The following is an 18,881-nucleotide window of genomic DNA, read 5'->3' as shown; positions in this document are numbered from 1 at the left end:
CGAACATGGTTAAAATATAAAAGAAGCTTGAAGAAAATACATTGTATTATTCCTTAGCCATTTTGAAAAATGTACATATTGTAAATCATTAAACAATTAGAACATACATTTTAAAAAATGTACGAAGTATCTGAATAATTTACCACACTATCTGATAATGTATCATAATTCTGAAAAAATGTATGCTGAGTTATATGTATAGAGGGGTAAAGTTGGAAGAAGGACTTTTTTTTCCTAGAAATGGGGTTTAGTGCATCGGGATCCGTTTTGGATTAGATGTGTATAATTTGTTTTTGGATTTTTGATTCATTTTGGAAAATGAGGGGACTATTTGTACTTATAGGGCCTTCTTTTTGGACCTCTCACCTCTTTTAACTTCTATAACTTCTATATTTTATCTGTAACTACCAAAGTATATTGGGCCAGAAATAAAGAGTAGTATAACTTTTTTTTTTGCTCCCTAGAGAGCCTTTCATGCTATGTAAATATCAACCACCTTAATTTTAGGCTAGTCTAGCATACCACACAAAAGAGTGATCATCTTTTGTGGTAACATTAGCTTACCTCAATCTCATCAATCAGTACATTTTCAAGTGAAGTACCTTTCAAAAAAAAAGTGAAGTACATTCATTGGGCTGGTGCGACATGGACCACAATAAAAAAATATTAAAGGCTAAACTTAATAATGGAAAAAAATAATATTGTTTTTTTTTTTTTTGAAAACTTGATTTTTCTTCGTGCAAATGCACAAATTTATCACTATTGTGTTAAGTGTTTAGTGAACTGTATATGTGTATGAATATGTTTATACTTTGCCCAACACAAACTAAGTTGCATGACATTAAATAATGGCCAGCGCTTTGGGGAAAGCTAAATAGTTTCCGGGGTGTGAAGATTTGGTCAAAAATTGGTCAATTTTGTTTGACAATTTTATTTACGGGGAAAGCAACATAACTTCTCCACCTCAGCTCTCTCTCTCTCTCCACCTCAGCTCTCTCTCTCTCCACCTCGGAAAATTTTCCGGCCGACGACCTAATCGGAGAAGACAAAGAGGTGAGGTGGAGAGAGAGTGAGGTGAGGTGGAGTGTTTTTTTATCTCCCTTAAAATTTATTTCCCCGGAAAATTTCTAAAATTCTACATATTCCCTTTAAAATTTCACACCCCGGAAACTATTTAGCTTTCCCCAAAGCGCTGGCCTAAATAATAGAAGGTGTAGAGTTATTTCCGTTTTGGTTAATCCAGATAACCGTGTCATGTAAAAATAATTTGTTGGGTTAATTTCGTTTTGGCCCTCAATTTGTGACCAACTAACCGTTTTGGCTCCATAAGTGTCCGGCAGTTCGATTTGCCCTTAAGGGTAATTTTTTACCAAATTATCTTCGGGGGCCAAAATGGAATTATTTCTATTTTTTTTTTGTAGAAAGACAAGGCCACCTCACCTCCCTTATTTCCTCCACTTCATCAATTCATATCGTCTCACATCCATGTCATATGTCCATCTCATCATCTTCTCCGATGAAGGTCGCCGGTCGGCGAATTTTTCTAGCGACCTCCAAACATTAAAAATATATATGTTCTTCATTCTTTCTCTCTCTCATTCTTCTTCTTTCTCTCTCGTCTTCTTCTTATTCTTCTTTCTCTCTCTTCTTTTCCTTCTTCCTTTCACTTCTCTTTCTTTACTTTCTCTCTTTTTACCACTCTCTCTTTCTAAGGACTGTCCGGCGAAGGGGAGGAGAGAGAGTAAAGAAAAAAAGTGAGAAGAAGAATAAGAAGAAGAAGAAAGAGAAAGGAAGATTTTTTAAGGGTAACAGTGAGCGTCCGGAATTCCATTTTGGAGAGGAGGTGGTGTGACGGAGGAGAGATAAGGTGAAAGAAAAAGATGATGTCGCTTTTATGTCTTTAGCCTCTTTTGAGAAATGATTCCATTTTGGCCCATGAGGATAATTTGGTAAAAAATTAGGCCCTTGGGGGCCAAATCGAACTGTCGGACACTTATGGGTGCCAAAACGGTGAGTTGGTCACAAATTGGAGGCTAAAACGAAATTAAACATAATTTGTTTGGTGAATACCAAAATATATGGGCAGCGCTTTGGGGAAATCAAAATAGTTTCCGGGGTGTGAAGACTTTGTCAAAAACTTATCAACTTTAGTTGACCGGTATATTTTCTAATTGTTACGGGGAAAGCAAAATTTTTTACCATCTACTCTCCATTCCGGCAATGGTTGTCGGAATCCGACCACCACCATCATCACCAAAATCTGGCCACCACCATCATCACCAAAATCCGACCACCACCATCTTCACCAAAATCCGGCCACCACCATCTTCACCAAAATCCGGCCACCACCATCTTCATCAAAATCCGGCCACTTCCATCATCATTTTCATCTTTCACTCTCTCTCCCTATCTCTCTTTATCGATCTCACTGACTCTCTCTCACTATATCTCGTTTTCTTTATGATTGAATCTCGGTTTCTCCGATCACGAAACCATAATATTTCGTTTCACTCTTATTCACCCTAAACTCTCTCGCTAACAGTTTCAGATTTCGTGGGACAGTCGGGCCACGAAATGTGGTACGTGGCCGACCGACCCACGAGATCTTGTGGGTCTTTCGACGACAACCTTTTCGTGGGACGACTTCCCACGAAAAGTTGTTTAATAGAGCAAAATTGATTTTGAATGATAATTTATTCATCTCATATGAGGAGTATATATAATGTTACATGATAGACATGAATAGAAATAGAGATTAGGCATATGTTAACAATTTCGGAATACTGGTAACTATATATTTACAGATAATATTATTTCCTATATAATAATATTCTTTCCTATATGATAATATTGGGTGATTCACGTTTCCATGATTCACGCCAACACTCCCCCTCAAGGTGGTGCATAGATATCACCAATGCCCGACTTGACAAGTGAATCAGTGAAACTTTTACTGGGTAACACCTTTGTTAGAATATCAGCTAGCCGTTCTATTGACTTAACATAAGGAATTTCAATAATTTTTTCCTCTATCTTCTCATATATGAAATTCCGATCAATTTCAACATGTTTAGTTCGATCATGTTGCACTGGATTTTCTGCAATATTAGCAGCAGCCTGGTTATCACAATATAATTGCATAGCTTTGTCAGGAGGAAACCCAAGCTCCCCCATAAGTATTTTCAACCATAACATCTCACATATACCTTTAGTCATTGCCCTGTACTCCGCTTCTGCACTTGACATAGATACGACCTTTTGTTTCTTACTCTTCCAAGTGACTAAGTTACCACCAACAAATGTGAAATAACTAGAAGTAGAACGCCTTTTTTCACATTTGCCACCCCAATCCGAGTCTGTATATCCTATAATATTCGCGTGTCTATGGTTAGAAAACATAAGACCCTTTCCTGGAGCTGATTTTAAATATCTTAAGATTCTTGCAACTGCCTCCATATGAACTTCACTAGGATTGTGCATGAACCGGCTAACAACACTAACTGCATATGCAATATCAGGCCTAGTGTGAGATAAATAGATCAAATGGCCCACTAGCCTTTGATATTTCCCTTTGTCAGCTGGTACTTGATCAGGAAGCTCTTCCATCCCATGATTTTGTTCCATGGGTGTACTTATCGGCTGACAATCAAGCATGCCAGTTTCTTTCAACAAATCAAGGACATATTTCCGTTGAGACAAAAATATTCCCCGTTTTGACCGAGTAACTTCAATACCGAGAAAATATTTTAAACCTCCAAGGTCTTTCATGTCAAACTCAGAAGACAAGTAGTCTTTTAGCTTCCCTATTTCTTCATAGTCATCACCTGTCACAATCATATCATCAACATAAATAATCAACGCAGTTTGTCTACCATCTTGTCTTTTTAGAAACAAAGTGTGATCAACATTGCTCTGAACATATCCATACTTTTTCATAGCTAGCCGAAATCGGCCAAACCACGCTCTGGGTGACTGTTTCAAACCATACAATGCTTTCTTGAGCTTACACACTAAATTAGCATCTTCAGTAGAACTGTAACCGGGTGGGAGACTCATATACACTTCTTCATGTAAGTCTACATGTAAGAAAACATTCTTCACATCATATTGTTATAAAGGCTAGTTAAAATTCGCAGCAAGTGACAACAATACTCGAACTGGATTAATCTTTGCTACTGGAGCAAAAGTTTCCTGATAATCAACTCCATATGTGAAACCCCGAGCAACTAGTCTAGCTTTATATCGATCTATGGTTCCATCAGGTTTATGCTTGATAGTAAAAATCCATTTGCAGTCAACTGGCTTCTTTCCTTCTGGAAGTGGTACTAAATCCCAAGTTTCATTCCTGTCAAGGACGCACATTTCTTCACTCATTGCCTTTCTCCAAGTTGGATTTGCCAAAGCATCCTGAACTTTAGTTGGAATAATAATATCACTCATTTGATTTACGAAGGCCTTGACTGAAGTAGGTAGATTATCTGTTGACACACAATTAGCTATGGGATACCTCATACTCTTTGAGTTGTCGGGTGAATATCTATCTGGAGGCTTACCTCTAGTGCTTCTAGGTGGCAAACTATACCTGTCATTACTTAGAGCAACTGATATGTCATTGTTAGTTAAACTGTTAGTATTAAGACTCGGTTCAGTACATACCTCAGTTTCAGGAACATAAGGAGACTCATTGGATGGTACCGCAGAGAAGGGAGTAGTATTAGTAGTGGATATATGAGTACTTGGTTCTGAATGAACAATCATAACTTCTTCTGCAAGATTCGATGCTAATAAATCTAGTGCCGCAATATTAGTATCTTTATTTGACTGTTCTGGTTCTTCAATGAAATCTGGAAGTAGCTTCCTCCAATTCATCTCTTGGACAACAGTAGTCTCCCCCGGAAGAGAATAATTGGATATCGATGAGGAAAAATACATCTCATGTTCAGAGAATGTTACATCCATAGTAACAAACAATTTACGAGTAGGTGGGTGATAACACTTGTACGCTTTCTGATGAGGAAAATAACCGACAAACACACACTTCAAAGCACACGGATCTAACTTTGTACGTTGATGTTTAAGAATGTGAACAAATACTACACATCCAAACACTCTAGGTACCAAAGTCAACTGAGAAGGTATAGACACATATTGAGAAAGTTTCTCTAGTGGTGTTTTGAAATCCAACACTTTACTTGGGACACGATTAATTAAATAAACTGCAGATGTTATAGCGTTCTCCCAGTAAGTTGGTTGCATACTAGCACCAATGTGACTTGCACGTGTCACTTCAAGTAATTGACGATTTTTCCGTTCTGCTACACCATTCTGTTGAGGGGTATGTGGACACGTGGTTTCATGAATAATACCATGTTCTTGAAAATATTTTCTTAACTCATGATTAACATATTCACCGCCGTTATCCGAACGAAGAATCTTAACCGTAGTAGAAAATTGTGTTTGTATCATCTTATGAAAAATTTGAAAGCATTCTTGTACGTCATTTTTGTGTTTCATAAGATATAACCATGTCATACGGGTACAATCATCAACGAATATTAGAAACCAGCGATAACCATATACTGTAGATACCGGAGCAGACCCCCAAACATCAGAATGAACTAACTCAAAGGGTAACAAAGTTTTATTTTTACTAGAGTAATAAGAAGCACGATGGCTTTTTGCTAAAATGCAAGTCTCACAATTAAAATTTGAAATATCACAACCCGAAAATAGACGAGGAAATAAATATTGTAAGTAACCAAATGAAGCATGACCTAACCGCTTGTGCCATAACCAAATCTGTTCTTCCTTAACATGAGATGACCCTGTTACTGCTAACCCTTTTCTGATGCAGACATCATCCACATAATACAACCCCTTTCTTTTAGTACCACGCCCAAATATCTCCTTGCTGTTGAGATCCTGAAGTAGACAAAAACAAGGATACATTAATACTAAACAATTTAATTGCTCGGTCACTTGTGCCACAGACAGAAGATTATTAGATAATGAAGGAACCAGTAATGTGTGCTCAAGTGACAACGAGGGTGTTAAATTAACAGTTTTGGATTTAGTAACGGGTACAGATACACCATTAACGTTATCAATATGAGAACAGTGAGGTGCACCAAGATTAAATAATATATTAGCATCATAGGTCATGTGATCCGTAGCTCCAGAATCAATGACCCAGCCAGGATCCTTTGAAGCATCAGAGGAGAGAAGAGCGAAACTTCCTGATTATTGTATCAATTTTGGATCAAGAAGAGAGACACCAGAAATCGATGGTTGTGTATCAGAAACAGAATTCACTAGTGGATATAATTGATGTAGTGTTGTTGCAAGAGCTGTTTTTCCTCCACCCTTCTTATTTTTCCCTTCTCGTTTCCGTTCATTGTAACTGTCCCGCCAGTCTGGATATCCGTTCTTCTTAAAGCAATTTTCAATTACATGCTTAGAACTACCACAATGTTTGCATCCTCCTGACGGACCATTAGGTAACGATGGCCCTGAAAGTTTAGCAACCATAGCCATATTAGTATCAACATTTAGCATCGTGTTTCGGCGTTGCTCTTCACCCCTAACAATTGCAAAAGCCGAATCTAAATTCGGAAATGGATCTGTACGAAGAATATCACTTCGAACACGATCATAGACATCATCGAGGCCTGCAAGAAATACATAAACTCTATCTTCCCCAATTTCCTTCTGTCGAGCAAGAACAACATCAGGTTGTGTAAATTGAATTGGTTTATGGTAATCCAATTCATCCCAGATAGCACGTAAATCAGCAAAATATGTTGATACAAGTTTACCAGTCTGTCTCATCTGCATAGATTTACGTGTTAAATTGTAAATTATTGACCGGTATGCTCCTTCAAAATAAGTCTGAGAAACAGCTTCCCAAATGGCCTTAGCTGTTGGTAAACGAATAAATAAATTCATCACATCTGGTTCCATAGCACCAATAAGCCATCCTTTAACAATTGCATTTTCCATACACCATTTATCATAAATAGGATCTTGTATTTGAGGTTCAACATTTCTTCCATTAATATAACCTAGTTTACCTCGTCCAGCGATAAACGTCTCAACCACTTGTGACCAAAGTGAATAATTGATACCATTCAGTTTTACACCATAAGGAATAGACATAGGCTCACTAGTATAGATAGACGATTGTCCGGTGGTCATAGTCTGAGAACCAGACGGAACTGTCATTGACATATCTGATGAACCAGACATCTTATAATGTAGGAAGTATATAATATATATTGATAATATAAAAGATGATTTATAATCAATATATAACATAACTAACCTTAACAGTAGAGATAATGGATGACAAGCACTGTCAACGACACCAAAAGAAATTGAAGATGCCAAAAAAAACTTCGTACCTAATCAAGATTAATACAACCTAGATCCAGAAATACTCTAGATCTGGACACAACCAAACCTTGATGTTATGATAGTAAAAGCGACCGTCGGTGATGTATTCTCCGATAGTCGACGTAGCGGAAGCGTAACATTTTTAAATAACCTGCACTGATGCCATGTTTAATAGAGCAAGATTGATTTTGAATGATAATTTATTCATCTCATATGAGGAGTATATATAATGTTACATGATAGACAGGAATAGAACTAAAGATTAGGTATATGTTAACAATTTCCGAATACTGGTAACTATATATTTACAGATAATATTATTTCCTAGTATATAATAATATTATTTCCTATATAATAATATTCTTTCCTATATGATAATATTGGGTGATTCACGTTTCTCATGATTCACGCCAAAAAAAGTTAGTGGTATGTCGACCACGAAATGTTTCGTGGTCGACAGACCCACGAAACCCTCGAAGAAGGTTTGGTGAAACCCTCCTCGAGGTCTTGTTCCGGTTTAGGAAAATTTTCGTGGGTCTGTCGACCCACGAAACCCTCGAGAAGGATTTACCCTCCTCGAGGTTTTGTTTCGGTGAAGGAAGAGCTTTCCTTCGTCGGAACTGTGTATGATAGAGAGAGAGAGACGGTAAGTGAGAGAGGGGCAGAGGGAGAGACATCCCCCAATCAAGAGAGAGATCAGTATTTGGGGTTAGAGTTTGTTTTTAAAGTTCTAAGAGAGAGATGGGCAGAGATAGAGAGACAAACTATAAGAGGGAGAGAGAGAGGAGAGGAGGAAAAAAATGGTGGTGGTGGTGGCCGGAGATGGTAGTCGGAAATGGTGGTCGGAGTTGAAGATGATGAAGAAGAAGAGGAAGAAGAAATGTTTTATTTCCTCTTAAAATTTGTTTCCCCGGAAAATTTCTAAAATTTCACATGAACCCTTTAAAATTTCACACCCCGAAAACTATTTTGCTTTCCCAAAACGCTGGCCAAAATAATTTATTCAATGAGCCAAAAAATTTGTAATTTTTCTTTTATTTTTTAACAGATTTCATGTTAATATTGGACTTATTGTCCTCTTAGTTCGGTCAGTTTTTGTGTCTAACACAAAAAATTTGTGCATTTATTGGGTGGACTCTACCTGTACCTACTAGCAGATTGTCTTTCATAATAATTTGAATAAGCGGTTTTCATTAAGTTTGATCTTTATTCAAGACATATCAATGCAAGATAGAGCTAAAAGCAGCAAGGAAAGTGAAGCCAAAACCATACAAGAACAGACCCTGTGGGACACGCCTCTCAATTTGGATCAAATTATCATAGAAAGTGACAATCAAACCGTCATACATTATCTCCAACAAAAGTGAAATCTACATTAGATATCTTTACCACGTTACACAAAATAGGCGCATTAAGTAAATCATTTTCTGGTTTTGAATTCTCTTAATGTAATGCAATCTATTATATTAAAACAGCTCAGTCAGTTGTTCAGGAGATAAGTCTGACCGTACCTTTTATTTTAGAGATTTGGTTGGGAACACATCCGACGGATGATGTAAAAACTAAAATTTGTTAAAATATCCCTACAATAACTACTACCCACTTATTTCTCTTTACCCACGTATTTCTCTCCCTATTTATAAGTTGGTTGATATTTCTTCTTTGAGAAGATCCTGGGATAAAGAAATTAGTGGGGAGAAAATCTTTTGTAACCGCTCTGAAGAGATTAGTGGGAGAAAATCTTTTGTAACCGCTTTGAAGTGAATATCACTTACTGCTCTATATATATTTTTTTCGTAACAAAGTTTTGGTATCTTTTTAAAAAAAATTCACCATTTTTAGTTATATCCTTCGTCTGCTCTATGTCTCTCGGTCAACTTCAATTTAATGAACAAATGGTTACAAGAAACACAAAGGGATCAGTGAAGTAGAGAGAAAAATGTAGAAATTTTTCTTCAATCTTCATTATTTGTATTTTTGTTTTCTTTGGTATTTATATTTTTTTTTTTTTGGTTTACATTAGTTGTCATCTGTGTCTTTAGACAATTTTATTTTATGTTATTCCTATCTTTTGATTTAGTTTATTTTTGTTGTAATCTACTTATCTGGAGAAGTGAATAGTAGTCTTTTGATTTATTTTGTAATATATTTTTGTTGTGATTTACTACAACGGTACGGGCCGGGTGGGAACCTAGTATACAATAAGATAGCTCATAATGTAGCAAAAAAATAGGAATACAATCTTGCATAAGGACTTAGTCCCTACTAAGTCATGGTTTTGCTCTCTTTGTATTTTACTTCTTTAATGAATGTATCTTTTAACAAACACCCCCTCCCCCCCCCCCCCCACCACGCCCCCCGAAAAAAAAAAGAAAAAAAAAATTAAGTTTAGTTTTTATCAATCAGAGTCAAAAACTGTTTGGACCGGTCAGGGCTGATCACCCCGCTATTGCTTCCAATTATATGTACTACAAAACTAGTAATTTTGGTGACGATTATTCCTAGAGTAGGTGATTCGGGACGATTATGCCAACCATGCGTGTCTTTCTGTTGTTTCTTTTTTGAGAAATGATATAAAAGGCGAAAGGGGGAACCTACCATGGACCTACGGCTTATGTGTCGCGCCATTTCACGTGACAAATCCCAGCTGTTCCTTCCTCCTATTCAGATTTGCAAATTTGAAATTTCAGCTCACGAAACACACTAGTTAAAATAGCAGTTCCTCCCTCTTTATTTGATCTGGACCGTCGAAATAGATCGACGATCCATATTAAATATTGGTTTCTTGGGAAAAGAATCGACTCTCTCTCTCTCTCTCTAGAACGGACATTAATTCAAAACCTAGAGCCTTCTTAATTAGTTTTCCTTCCTTTTGTTTGGTCGATTGAAGACGGTGTTGCATCTAGGGTTTGTGGCGACGATACTAACTCAAATCTACAACTACTTGAAAGCTCCAATCGAGTCAAAATTCGGTAGAAAATCAACGCTATAAGTGAAATCTACATTAGATATCTTTACCACGCTACACAAAATCAACTAAAGAGGGAAGGACTGTTATTTCTGTTGTTCCTCTGGTTATCAGTTGATAAGTTGATTTGTCTCTGTCTTGTCTTGGTTAAGACATAGTTTCCTTTCTCTAATTTGTAGAGAGATAGACTGTAAGAGAATAATGATTTATCAGTATTCCTTCTTTCGGATTAACCGAGTTAGACAAACGTTAATGTAGTCGAGGCGAAAATAAATTCTCTTTCCTTAAGACATTTTACACCCCCGTAACCAGGGGCGGGGCCACTAAGGGGCCTGTGGGGGCGCATGCCCCCACAAGCTCCTTAGTGACCTTCTTGTCTTCTTCATAATTGGAAACCAAACCTTTTCATATGGAAACCATTCACCCTATATATCCACCACATATTAACCAATTAATAATTTAACTTTAGCCTATTGTGGAAATAAAGCAATTCCTAGTATTTTTCTACTTCAAACTCATACGTTTATTAAGATCCTTAAGATAAGATCAGAAAAAGTTTTAAAGGCACTTCTCGTTCTTGTTAAAAGAGTCTCTAAGTTAAAAGTACTCAGAAGTTCTAAAATTAAAAAAAAAACGCTCTTAAGTACGATTTTGTTTTGCTCAAAATCGATAGACTCAAGATTCAAAACTACCATTTTCTAGCGAAAGACAATGAAATCACATTTACCAAGTCAAAAGAATGCGTAACAAGAAGGGCAAGATGGCATTGTCAAAGCTTATCTAAGATCAAACAACAACATATTAATTGAATTTTTTTTCCAACATTGTCGTTTTTTTAAATATGGTAAACTTTTGTGTGACTTAAACTTTTTCCATTAAGGCGACCCAGGAGGAATTCAACACGGTAAATTAAAATATTATGAATAAATAAATAACGCCTTATTTACTTATGATACTTTTTTTTACAATGAAAATGTGCCCCCAGAAAAGAAATTTTCTAGCTTCGCCACTGCCCGTAACAGTACCAAACGTTAGGGTGTATGCCTTCGGGATACAACGACTTTCCTTTCAGAATTCTAAGATGGTACTTCTATATTCTGAAAGCGGACGAACCTTCGTAAGTATTATAAGCTCTTGGACTTATGCGAATGATCTTCTAGACGCTTTAAAAATTCACTCGAAAACTTCTTTCTTCCTTTTTCTTCTAGATATTCTAGGCAACCCAAAACCTCTAAAACTACTTCTCAATCAGATATTCTAGACAAACCATAACCTCTAATTGTTAGAAGAAAATAAGGAAATGAATTTGATGTCCTAGACGTTTTATGCTTATCACTTCACTCAAAACTTATTTCATCCTTTTTTCTAGATATTCTAGGCAAACCAGAACCTCTAAAATTACTTCTCAATCAGATATTCTAGACAAACCAGAACCTCTAATTGTTAGAAGAGAAGAGAAGAAGAGAATGAATTGATGTGTTAAATGAAGTGGGTTTGGTGGGTTTATATAGGAGTTGAATGGGTGCATAGTGTCTTTTGGGGTTAATGGATGTATCCCTTCGAAAGGGTGGACTAAACTGAAATAATAACTGAAATTGGAGTCGGTTGAAATGTGGACCGTCAGATTTCTCTAAAAAGCTCGATTGGAATGCCAGCCACATTCTGTCCCGAAATTGTCCCGACGCAGACTAGAGAAATGGCCGTTAGATTGAGATCTAAACAAATCCCGAAAGTAGCCCACCGCGCAGAGGACGCACACCGTTGGATCAGCGATGATCAAACGAATCTGGTTCGTGACCGAAACTAGCCTGACACATCTAAACGCGGGCCGTCAGATTTCGTTCAAATAGCGCGGAGTGAACTGTCCAGATCTGGACGTGTTCGCTTCGCTCAAATGGTCCTCAATCCGACTTGTCCGGTTTGACGTTTTAGTCCCTAATTTCACCGATCTTCGTCCAAACTTTAAACTTGAATTTCTCATTCATCCGGAATCGGATTCGATTCATTCTTGGCTCTAAATTGAAGAGCTCGATGAGACGAACGCAGTGGTGCATTCTGTTTCTGAGTTTGACGAGTCGGGTCGGGTCAAAATTGGCTCCGATTCCAACAATTTCAACTAGTGTGTTTCACAGGCTGAAATTTAAATTTTGCAAATCTGAATAGGAGGAAGGAACAGTTGGGATTTCTCGCGTGAAGTGGCGCGACACATAAGCCTTAGGTCCATGGTAGGTTCCCACTTTCGCCTTCTATATCATTTCTCTTATTTTTTTTTAGCTTCTCACATATTTCCACAAAAAGTCATTTTGTTTGAGGGGCCCTGTCAAAAGGAAAAGTAGAAGACCTAAATGATAAAAGTTACATAGAAGAAAATGAAATGAAGGAAGAATTAAGAGAAGAGAGAACAAAAAGGAAAAAAGTAGCCGTTGGTAGATATTCTGAACTTTTTAAATTTGTCATGACATGTCTAAAGGCACAACACAAATATTCTCCAACATTCTAAATGCCTATCTGCAAGAAGATTCCAACCTCACTTTAAGAAAGAACCTCTTCCATTTCTTTTTCTTTCTTTTCCTTTTATTTATCCTTTCCCTTTATGTTCTATTTTTTTCCATTGTATTTATTGTTATTGGCAAAAGAGAAAAATAAAAACACAAGTCAGAATTGACAATTTGATAAATAATTATCTTTTAATCAATTATTCAGTATAACGTAGTATTCTGAACAGACAAAATATTGGAAAAAGGAGAAAAACGCTAGTAATTCAATTTTTATGCATTCAAATGAATTGAATTCCTAACTAACTGGTCATGATTTATAATTTCAATATGAAAAAGGCCAAGATAAAGAATATTCAAAATAGATAAAGAGATGATATATTCTAGGTTTCTTTTTGTGTTAAAAGTTTAAATTGCTATCTCCCTTTATTTGGAATCTATTATCAGTTTAAGGATAAGCATACAATGGGATCTATGTGGTTGAGCAGCTCCCACAAGGCACACTTTACCAATACCATTAGTTTTTAGAAATTAGAACCATCTGATAGTTTCATAATCTTGGTGGCACACCAACCAACCAAAGTCTCATCAGAATGACTTAAATAAGTTCAAATTATCCTATGAGAAACTGTATTTGCATGAATCACTTGTAATTTGAAAGGGTAGACTTTGACATAGGTCTCCACTTTAGTACCAATATTCGGACTACACCCACTTTCGGAAAATAGTTGATTTACACCCCTACCAAATTGTTAATCCCACTTAACTTTGTGTGAGTTTACGAAAATGCCCCCTCTTAAATGCTAGAAGTTCACACCGGTATTACACTCCAACAATCATCTTCCATTTTAAGTCCTTGTATATTTGAATAGTCTCCTTCAACTTTTTCTACAATTTGAAGAAACTTAATTGATAAAAGATGCCATGAGGTGTTGAAAATTGATGATAAAGGTCTTTTTATATCTTCTATGTTAAACTTGATTTAATGGTTGGTGGTCATTCCTGAGTCAAAAACAAACTTGGAATTATCACATCATGCTTTCTACTTTAAAATCTGATTTTTTTTCATAGGAAATAGCTTGCCAAACTTACAAGATAGAGCCACATTTGGCCTCATATGTTCCTTTACATACTCATCCTACAAGAATAGGAAGTGCCTCAACATTCGAAAACTAATTATATCAAGCACAATTTACGTCAGCCAGGGTTGACCATAAGTACATTAATGTAGAGGTACCAAACCAAAAGTATAAAGTGAATACTGTTCCATTTTCAACACAAATATATTAATATAGAGTGTAAAGTGTTCTGGATGTATAAATCAAGGGTGGATCCATGATTTTACGCCAGGCAGGACTAGCCATAAGTTAAAACGACAAGAAAGAAAAATCGATTTATTTATTTATTTATTCATATTAAAGAATGTAAAATAAAGTAAAGTTGGTTAATTTAAAGGGTGTGTCTATAGGCGCATCCCAAAATTGTTTTTGGGGTTCTGCCTGTAGGCGCACCTCGTACACCCCTAGAGGCATCCCTATTCTTCTTTCCTTCTTGGTTTGTTCTTCTCTCTCTATTTTCTCTCCTAGATCTTGTGCTTGCTTCATTTCTTCTTCTTTTCTACAGAAAAATCCAAACCCCAAGTAAAAATAATATACATACTAATCCTATAAATGAATCAGAAAAACCCAAACACAAAGAACCCTAACCCTAGAGAAGTTGATGACAACTCAAGGGGAAAAGAGAGAGAGATCTCAAATGAGAGAACCGTAACAAAAAACGAAACCAAAGAAGATTAGCGATTAGGTCCAAACCAAACTGTTAATTGATAGCATTGAGACGAACGAGAGAAGGAGTAAAACAAAATGAATGGTAGATGAAAATCCAAAGCCAAATAAGATTAGGGATCTCATTGAAAAAAGGTAGAAAAGTTGTGCTGGTAATGGATGAGAGAGTATGGGATTGCTTGATCTGAGACCCTCGGGTTGGTCCAATCCGAGAACTTAGCAAGCCTAGACTAGTCAGTCCGAGTGTGGGGTGGGGTGGGGGCGTATAGGTGTCAAGAATTGACTAGAGTTAAACACTGTTAGGGGACCCTATAGCAATTTTCAATTGTACATGTGGACAACCTAATTTAAAACAGGAAATTGGGTCGAAGATCCAATTTTGAATATTTTTAGTTAAAAAGACAAGTTATATTTCTTTTTGTTAAAATCTTATGTTTTGTATTTTTTTTTTAAGCTCAAATATTTATATTTAGTTTAGGTTAAAACCTCAATATTTTTTCTAAAGTTATCACAAGGCGTTGCAAAGCTGTCGTAAGGTGTTGCAAGACATTGCAAAACTATTGTAAGGTGTTGCAAGGCGTTCCAAAACTGTTGTAAGTTGTTGCAAGGCGTTCCAAAATTGCCGCAAGACATTGTGAAGCTGTCGCAAGGCGTTGCAAACTAAAAAGAAAATACTAAGCAAAAAACTTTAAAAAAAAAAAATTGAGTGACCTTTTTTAACCAAACCCCAGATTTTTGGGGTAGTTTTGGTCAAATTTCCCAATTTAGAACCTAACTCCCTCCTTCAAACTCATTAACTAAAAGAGATTGGTTACTCTTACACGTCATCTTCTGGTGTTTTCTTCAACTTTGTCTCAAGCTTTGATGGGGTTACCATAACTTGGAGAATGTGTTAGTGTGGGTGGAGGATAATAAGATCATGGCGGTTATAAAGTGAAGGGGACCATTGGTTAGAGATTATAGAGAGAGTAGTAAACTAGTAAATGAGGAAGGTTATCATTCTCAAAGTCCACAATGGTTTTGAAGTTTCTCGAATTTCTTCGCCTTAGGGATTAGTGCTCACTTCCAACTTTATTATTTGGTATCATCTCCTTCCAACTTTATCTCCTTTATCATCCTTTCATGCTTTTGACAGTAAAACACAGTTAGTGTGAAAGAGCACGCAAGGGTTAGTTTTCAAAAAATGGGCGTTTGGTCCAAATAATGGGGGGGAAATAAGCTAGTCGTCCAAAAACGGCACAAAATTCATTTCCAGTCCTTTGTGTCAGAAATCAGGCCAGTTTTCCTTTTTATTTTTATTTTTTCCCCCTTTTACCCCTCCGATTGGAAACCGGGATTAGTTAATGAGGGAATGGGTCTTTGTCAGGTTGATTTGTAAGGGAGCCTTTAATTCCCAGCCATGATTTGACCTTAATGTCACCCTCCATGTCTCTAAATCTTCCCTCCATCTCTCTAAATCCCGCCAAATCATCCATTTTCTTCTTTCTCTCTGTTCATTCCTTCTCAAAACAGCTTCATTCTCTCCATTTTTATTCCAAATTTCAAATTTTTGGCGAAATTTGAAACTAAAATTTCGTATCCCGCCCATCAGTTTGAAAATAATTCATTTTCTACCTTATTTATACCTTAGATGAAGTTAAGTATCTTACCCAAAACCATTAACTTCAATGCTTAACAAAAACCATTATCTTCCATTATCTTCCTGAGTCTTCAATGCTATCCTAAATAGTTCACCTGATGTTTTCTGTTTTTTTAACCATTAATGCTATTTAAGATCCACCAAACCAAATAAGTCCTCACCCGTATTTTGTTTCTGATTTTGCAACTACATAATGGATAGTATTGCACAATGGTCCACCTCTTCAAACATAGGATCATTCACGTAAGTAGTTCGTTTGATATTTTTAATGTTATTTCTTCATCACTGATGTAACTGTTTTCGGATTATTCCTCTTTTATCTTTTCTGTTTTTGGATTCTTATAACTGGATGAGTTCCCTATGCATTTAGGGTGGTAAATTTTTCAGTTTCCTCTAAAGTAGTAAGTTCCCTAAGCCTCTGTAGGTGCATTATCCAGTTTCCTCTAAAGTCGTAAGATGTCCTGTCCCATGTATATGAGTAAATTCACAAGTTTTCTCTAAAGTAGAAAGTTTCCTAAGCTTTTATGTGTGTGCAATATCCAGATGCCTAATAACTTGGTAAGTTTCCTAAGCATGTATATGGGTAATCTCAAAAGTTCCCTCTAAAGTATGTATCTAGGTAAATTGTCCAGTATCCTGTAAAGTAGTTAGTTCTGTAACCGATTTAACTATTATTGTGTGATGTGTACATTATTATGTTGTTAATAAACTATCCGGTTTTTACTAAATTAACTTGTTTCCTGCTCACTTATGTAACTATGTTCGCACTCTAATATTTTTTGTGTTTTCCATGTTTCAGTCATTTGCTTTTGAATGTTCAATCCACCCCTCCTCTCTGGTGAATCAATCATTATGTTACTTTGTTTAGATTTTCTCCTTTTCTTTTTAAAATGACTAACTCTTAAGATGATTACATGAACTAATCAGTGTGGACCGCGAATTTGTCTCTTCCACCTCGGCTTCTGTAGCAGTAGCACAGGATGAAATTGTTCAACATGAAATACATAGGTACACTCCCTAACTTCATAACAATTTATATACTTTACTGGTAAACCGTACAATTTTCACTAAACTATTAAATTTCCTAATAGTCTGTGTGCTTGAAGTTATTTACCTTAGGCGAAAACTGTCCAGTTTCTTATAAGCTACTAAGTTTCCTCATCACATATGTAAATGTTTTCGTGTTCTTATTGATTTTTCTGTTTTCCATGTTTCAGTCAAACGCTTTTGAATGTTGAATCAACCCGTTCGCTCTGGTGAATCATTTTTTATATGACTTTGTTTAGTACTTCCCTGTTGCTTTTTCTAATGATTACATAAGCTTTGTTTTCTTGAACTACTCAGGGTGGAGCGCGACTTTTTCTGTCCCACCTCTGCTTCTGTATCTGATCCACGTGATGGAGCTTTCCAACAGGAAATACATCGGTAAGTTTTCCAGTTTCTCATAATCAAGTCAGTTCCTTAAGCATGTTTATGGGTAAATTGCCCAGTTTCCCGCAAACTGGTAAGTTTCCTAATCAGTTCTTAAGTTCCCTAAAAATGTATTTTAGGGATTTGTCCAGTTTCCTAATGTATAAGAATTTCCCAAACCTAGATGTACGTTTCCAAACCTAATGTATAAGAATTTCCTAAACTCTATAGTTTTCCGAACACCAGCTTGTGTCTTGTAATTCTTCAGATTTTGGAAAACTTGTACGTTTCCTAATAACTACTTAAGTTCCCTATGTCTGAATTTTGGGAAATTGTCCAGTTTCCTATAATATAATATTTTTCCTAAAAAACCTATCGTTTCTTAAAAATTATCTTGTGTCCTGCAGTTTTCCAGAAGATTTCCTCTCTCCCTCTTCAACAGGTCATGCTGATGCATCTACTGCCCTCGTTAGGAGTGAACCTCTTCGATCAGATAGTTGGCCGGAAGTTTTTACATCCATCGGGCAGGAATTTCCGGGGGGTGCTCCTGCGTTTCGACAGGCGCTTAGTCGATATTCCATAAAACATGGATTCAATTATAAATTCCTAAAGAATGATCTATCCCGTATAACTTGTGTATGCAAAACTTCTAGTTGTGGTTGGACCATTCATGCCGTTGCTCCTCTGAAGTCCCGTTCCATGTTTGTTCTGAAAGCTTTCAACCCTGTCCATACGTGTGATGATTTTGTATTGTCTTCTCGTAAACCTAGGCTGTCAACAGAAGCTGTCAGCCAGTTAATAGCTGATGACATCCGAGAGAATCCTACAAAGAGTACCAAAGATATTATAAGATCATTTAAAAAGGATTATGGTATATCTCTTAGCTACTATTATTCATATAAAGCTCGGAATGCTGCTATTTCTTTAACATATGGTGAAGAAGAGGATTCATACGGTAAGCTCCAGTGGTATGTGGATGCACTATCTCGGTCGAACCCAAATAGTCACATTGATCTTCAAGTTGATCCAGTTTCCCGTCGTTTTGTTAGAATATTTATTGCTCTTGGAGCAAGTATTGAAGGCTACAAGCACTGCCGACCGCTAATATTTGTTGATGGTACCTTTGCCAAAACTAAATACAATGGATGCATACTTGCAGCTGTGGCAAAGAATGGGAACGATGGTAAGTACTT

General features: G+C 36.5%; 2 protein-coding genes across 2 annotated transcripts in view; one reads left to right on the top strand and one right to left on the bottom strand.

Annotated features, from left to right (window-relative positions):
* LOC147567164 (uncharacterized) overlaps positions 1-18,881 on the top strand; it is a 58,620-nt gene that overhangs the window by 38,337 nt on the left and 1,402 nt on the right. The window contains exons 3-8 of the mRNA XM_086653787.1: positions 15,813-16,521; positions 17,078-17,116; positions 17,206-17,286; positions 17,496-17,534; positions 17,623-17,703; positions 18,096-18,871. Coding sequence (XP_086509913.1) covers positions 16,472-16,521; positions 17,078-17,116; positions 17,206-17,286; positions 17,496-17,534; positions 17,623-17,703; positions 18,096-18,871 — 1,066 coding nt within the window. The 5' untranslated portion in view covers positions 15,813-16,471. The remainder of the gene's footprint in view (positions 1-15,812; positions 16,522-17,077; positions 17,117-17,205; positions 17,287-17,495; positions 17,535-17,622; positions 17,704-18,095; positions 18,872-18,881) is intronic.
* LOC147567165 (uncharacterized) lies at positions 6,241-7,245 on the bottom strand. The gene has a single exon (XM_086657174.1). The coding sequence runs from the start codon at positions 7,243-7,245 to the stop codon at positions 6,241-6,243; it is 1,005 nt and encodes a 334-aa protein (XP_086513300.1).

This window comes from Eschscholzia californica, unplaced genomic scaffold (genome assembly GCF_041429995.1).
Source record: "Eschscholzia californica isolate CP2 unplaced genomic scaffold, dmEscCali1.0.p SCAF_1, whole genome shotgun sequence".
Classification (NCBI taxonomy): Eukaryota; Viridiplantae; Streptophyta; class Magnoliopsida; order Ranunculales; family Papaveraceae; genus Eschscholzia; species Eschscholzia californica.
Note: the sequence above shows the minus strand (reverse complement) of the source record. Positions and strands in the feature narration are given on the sequence as shown.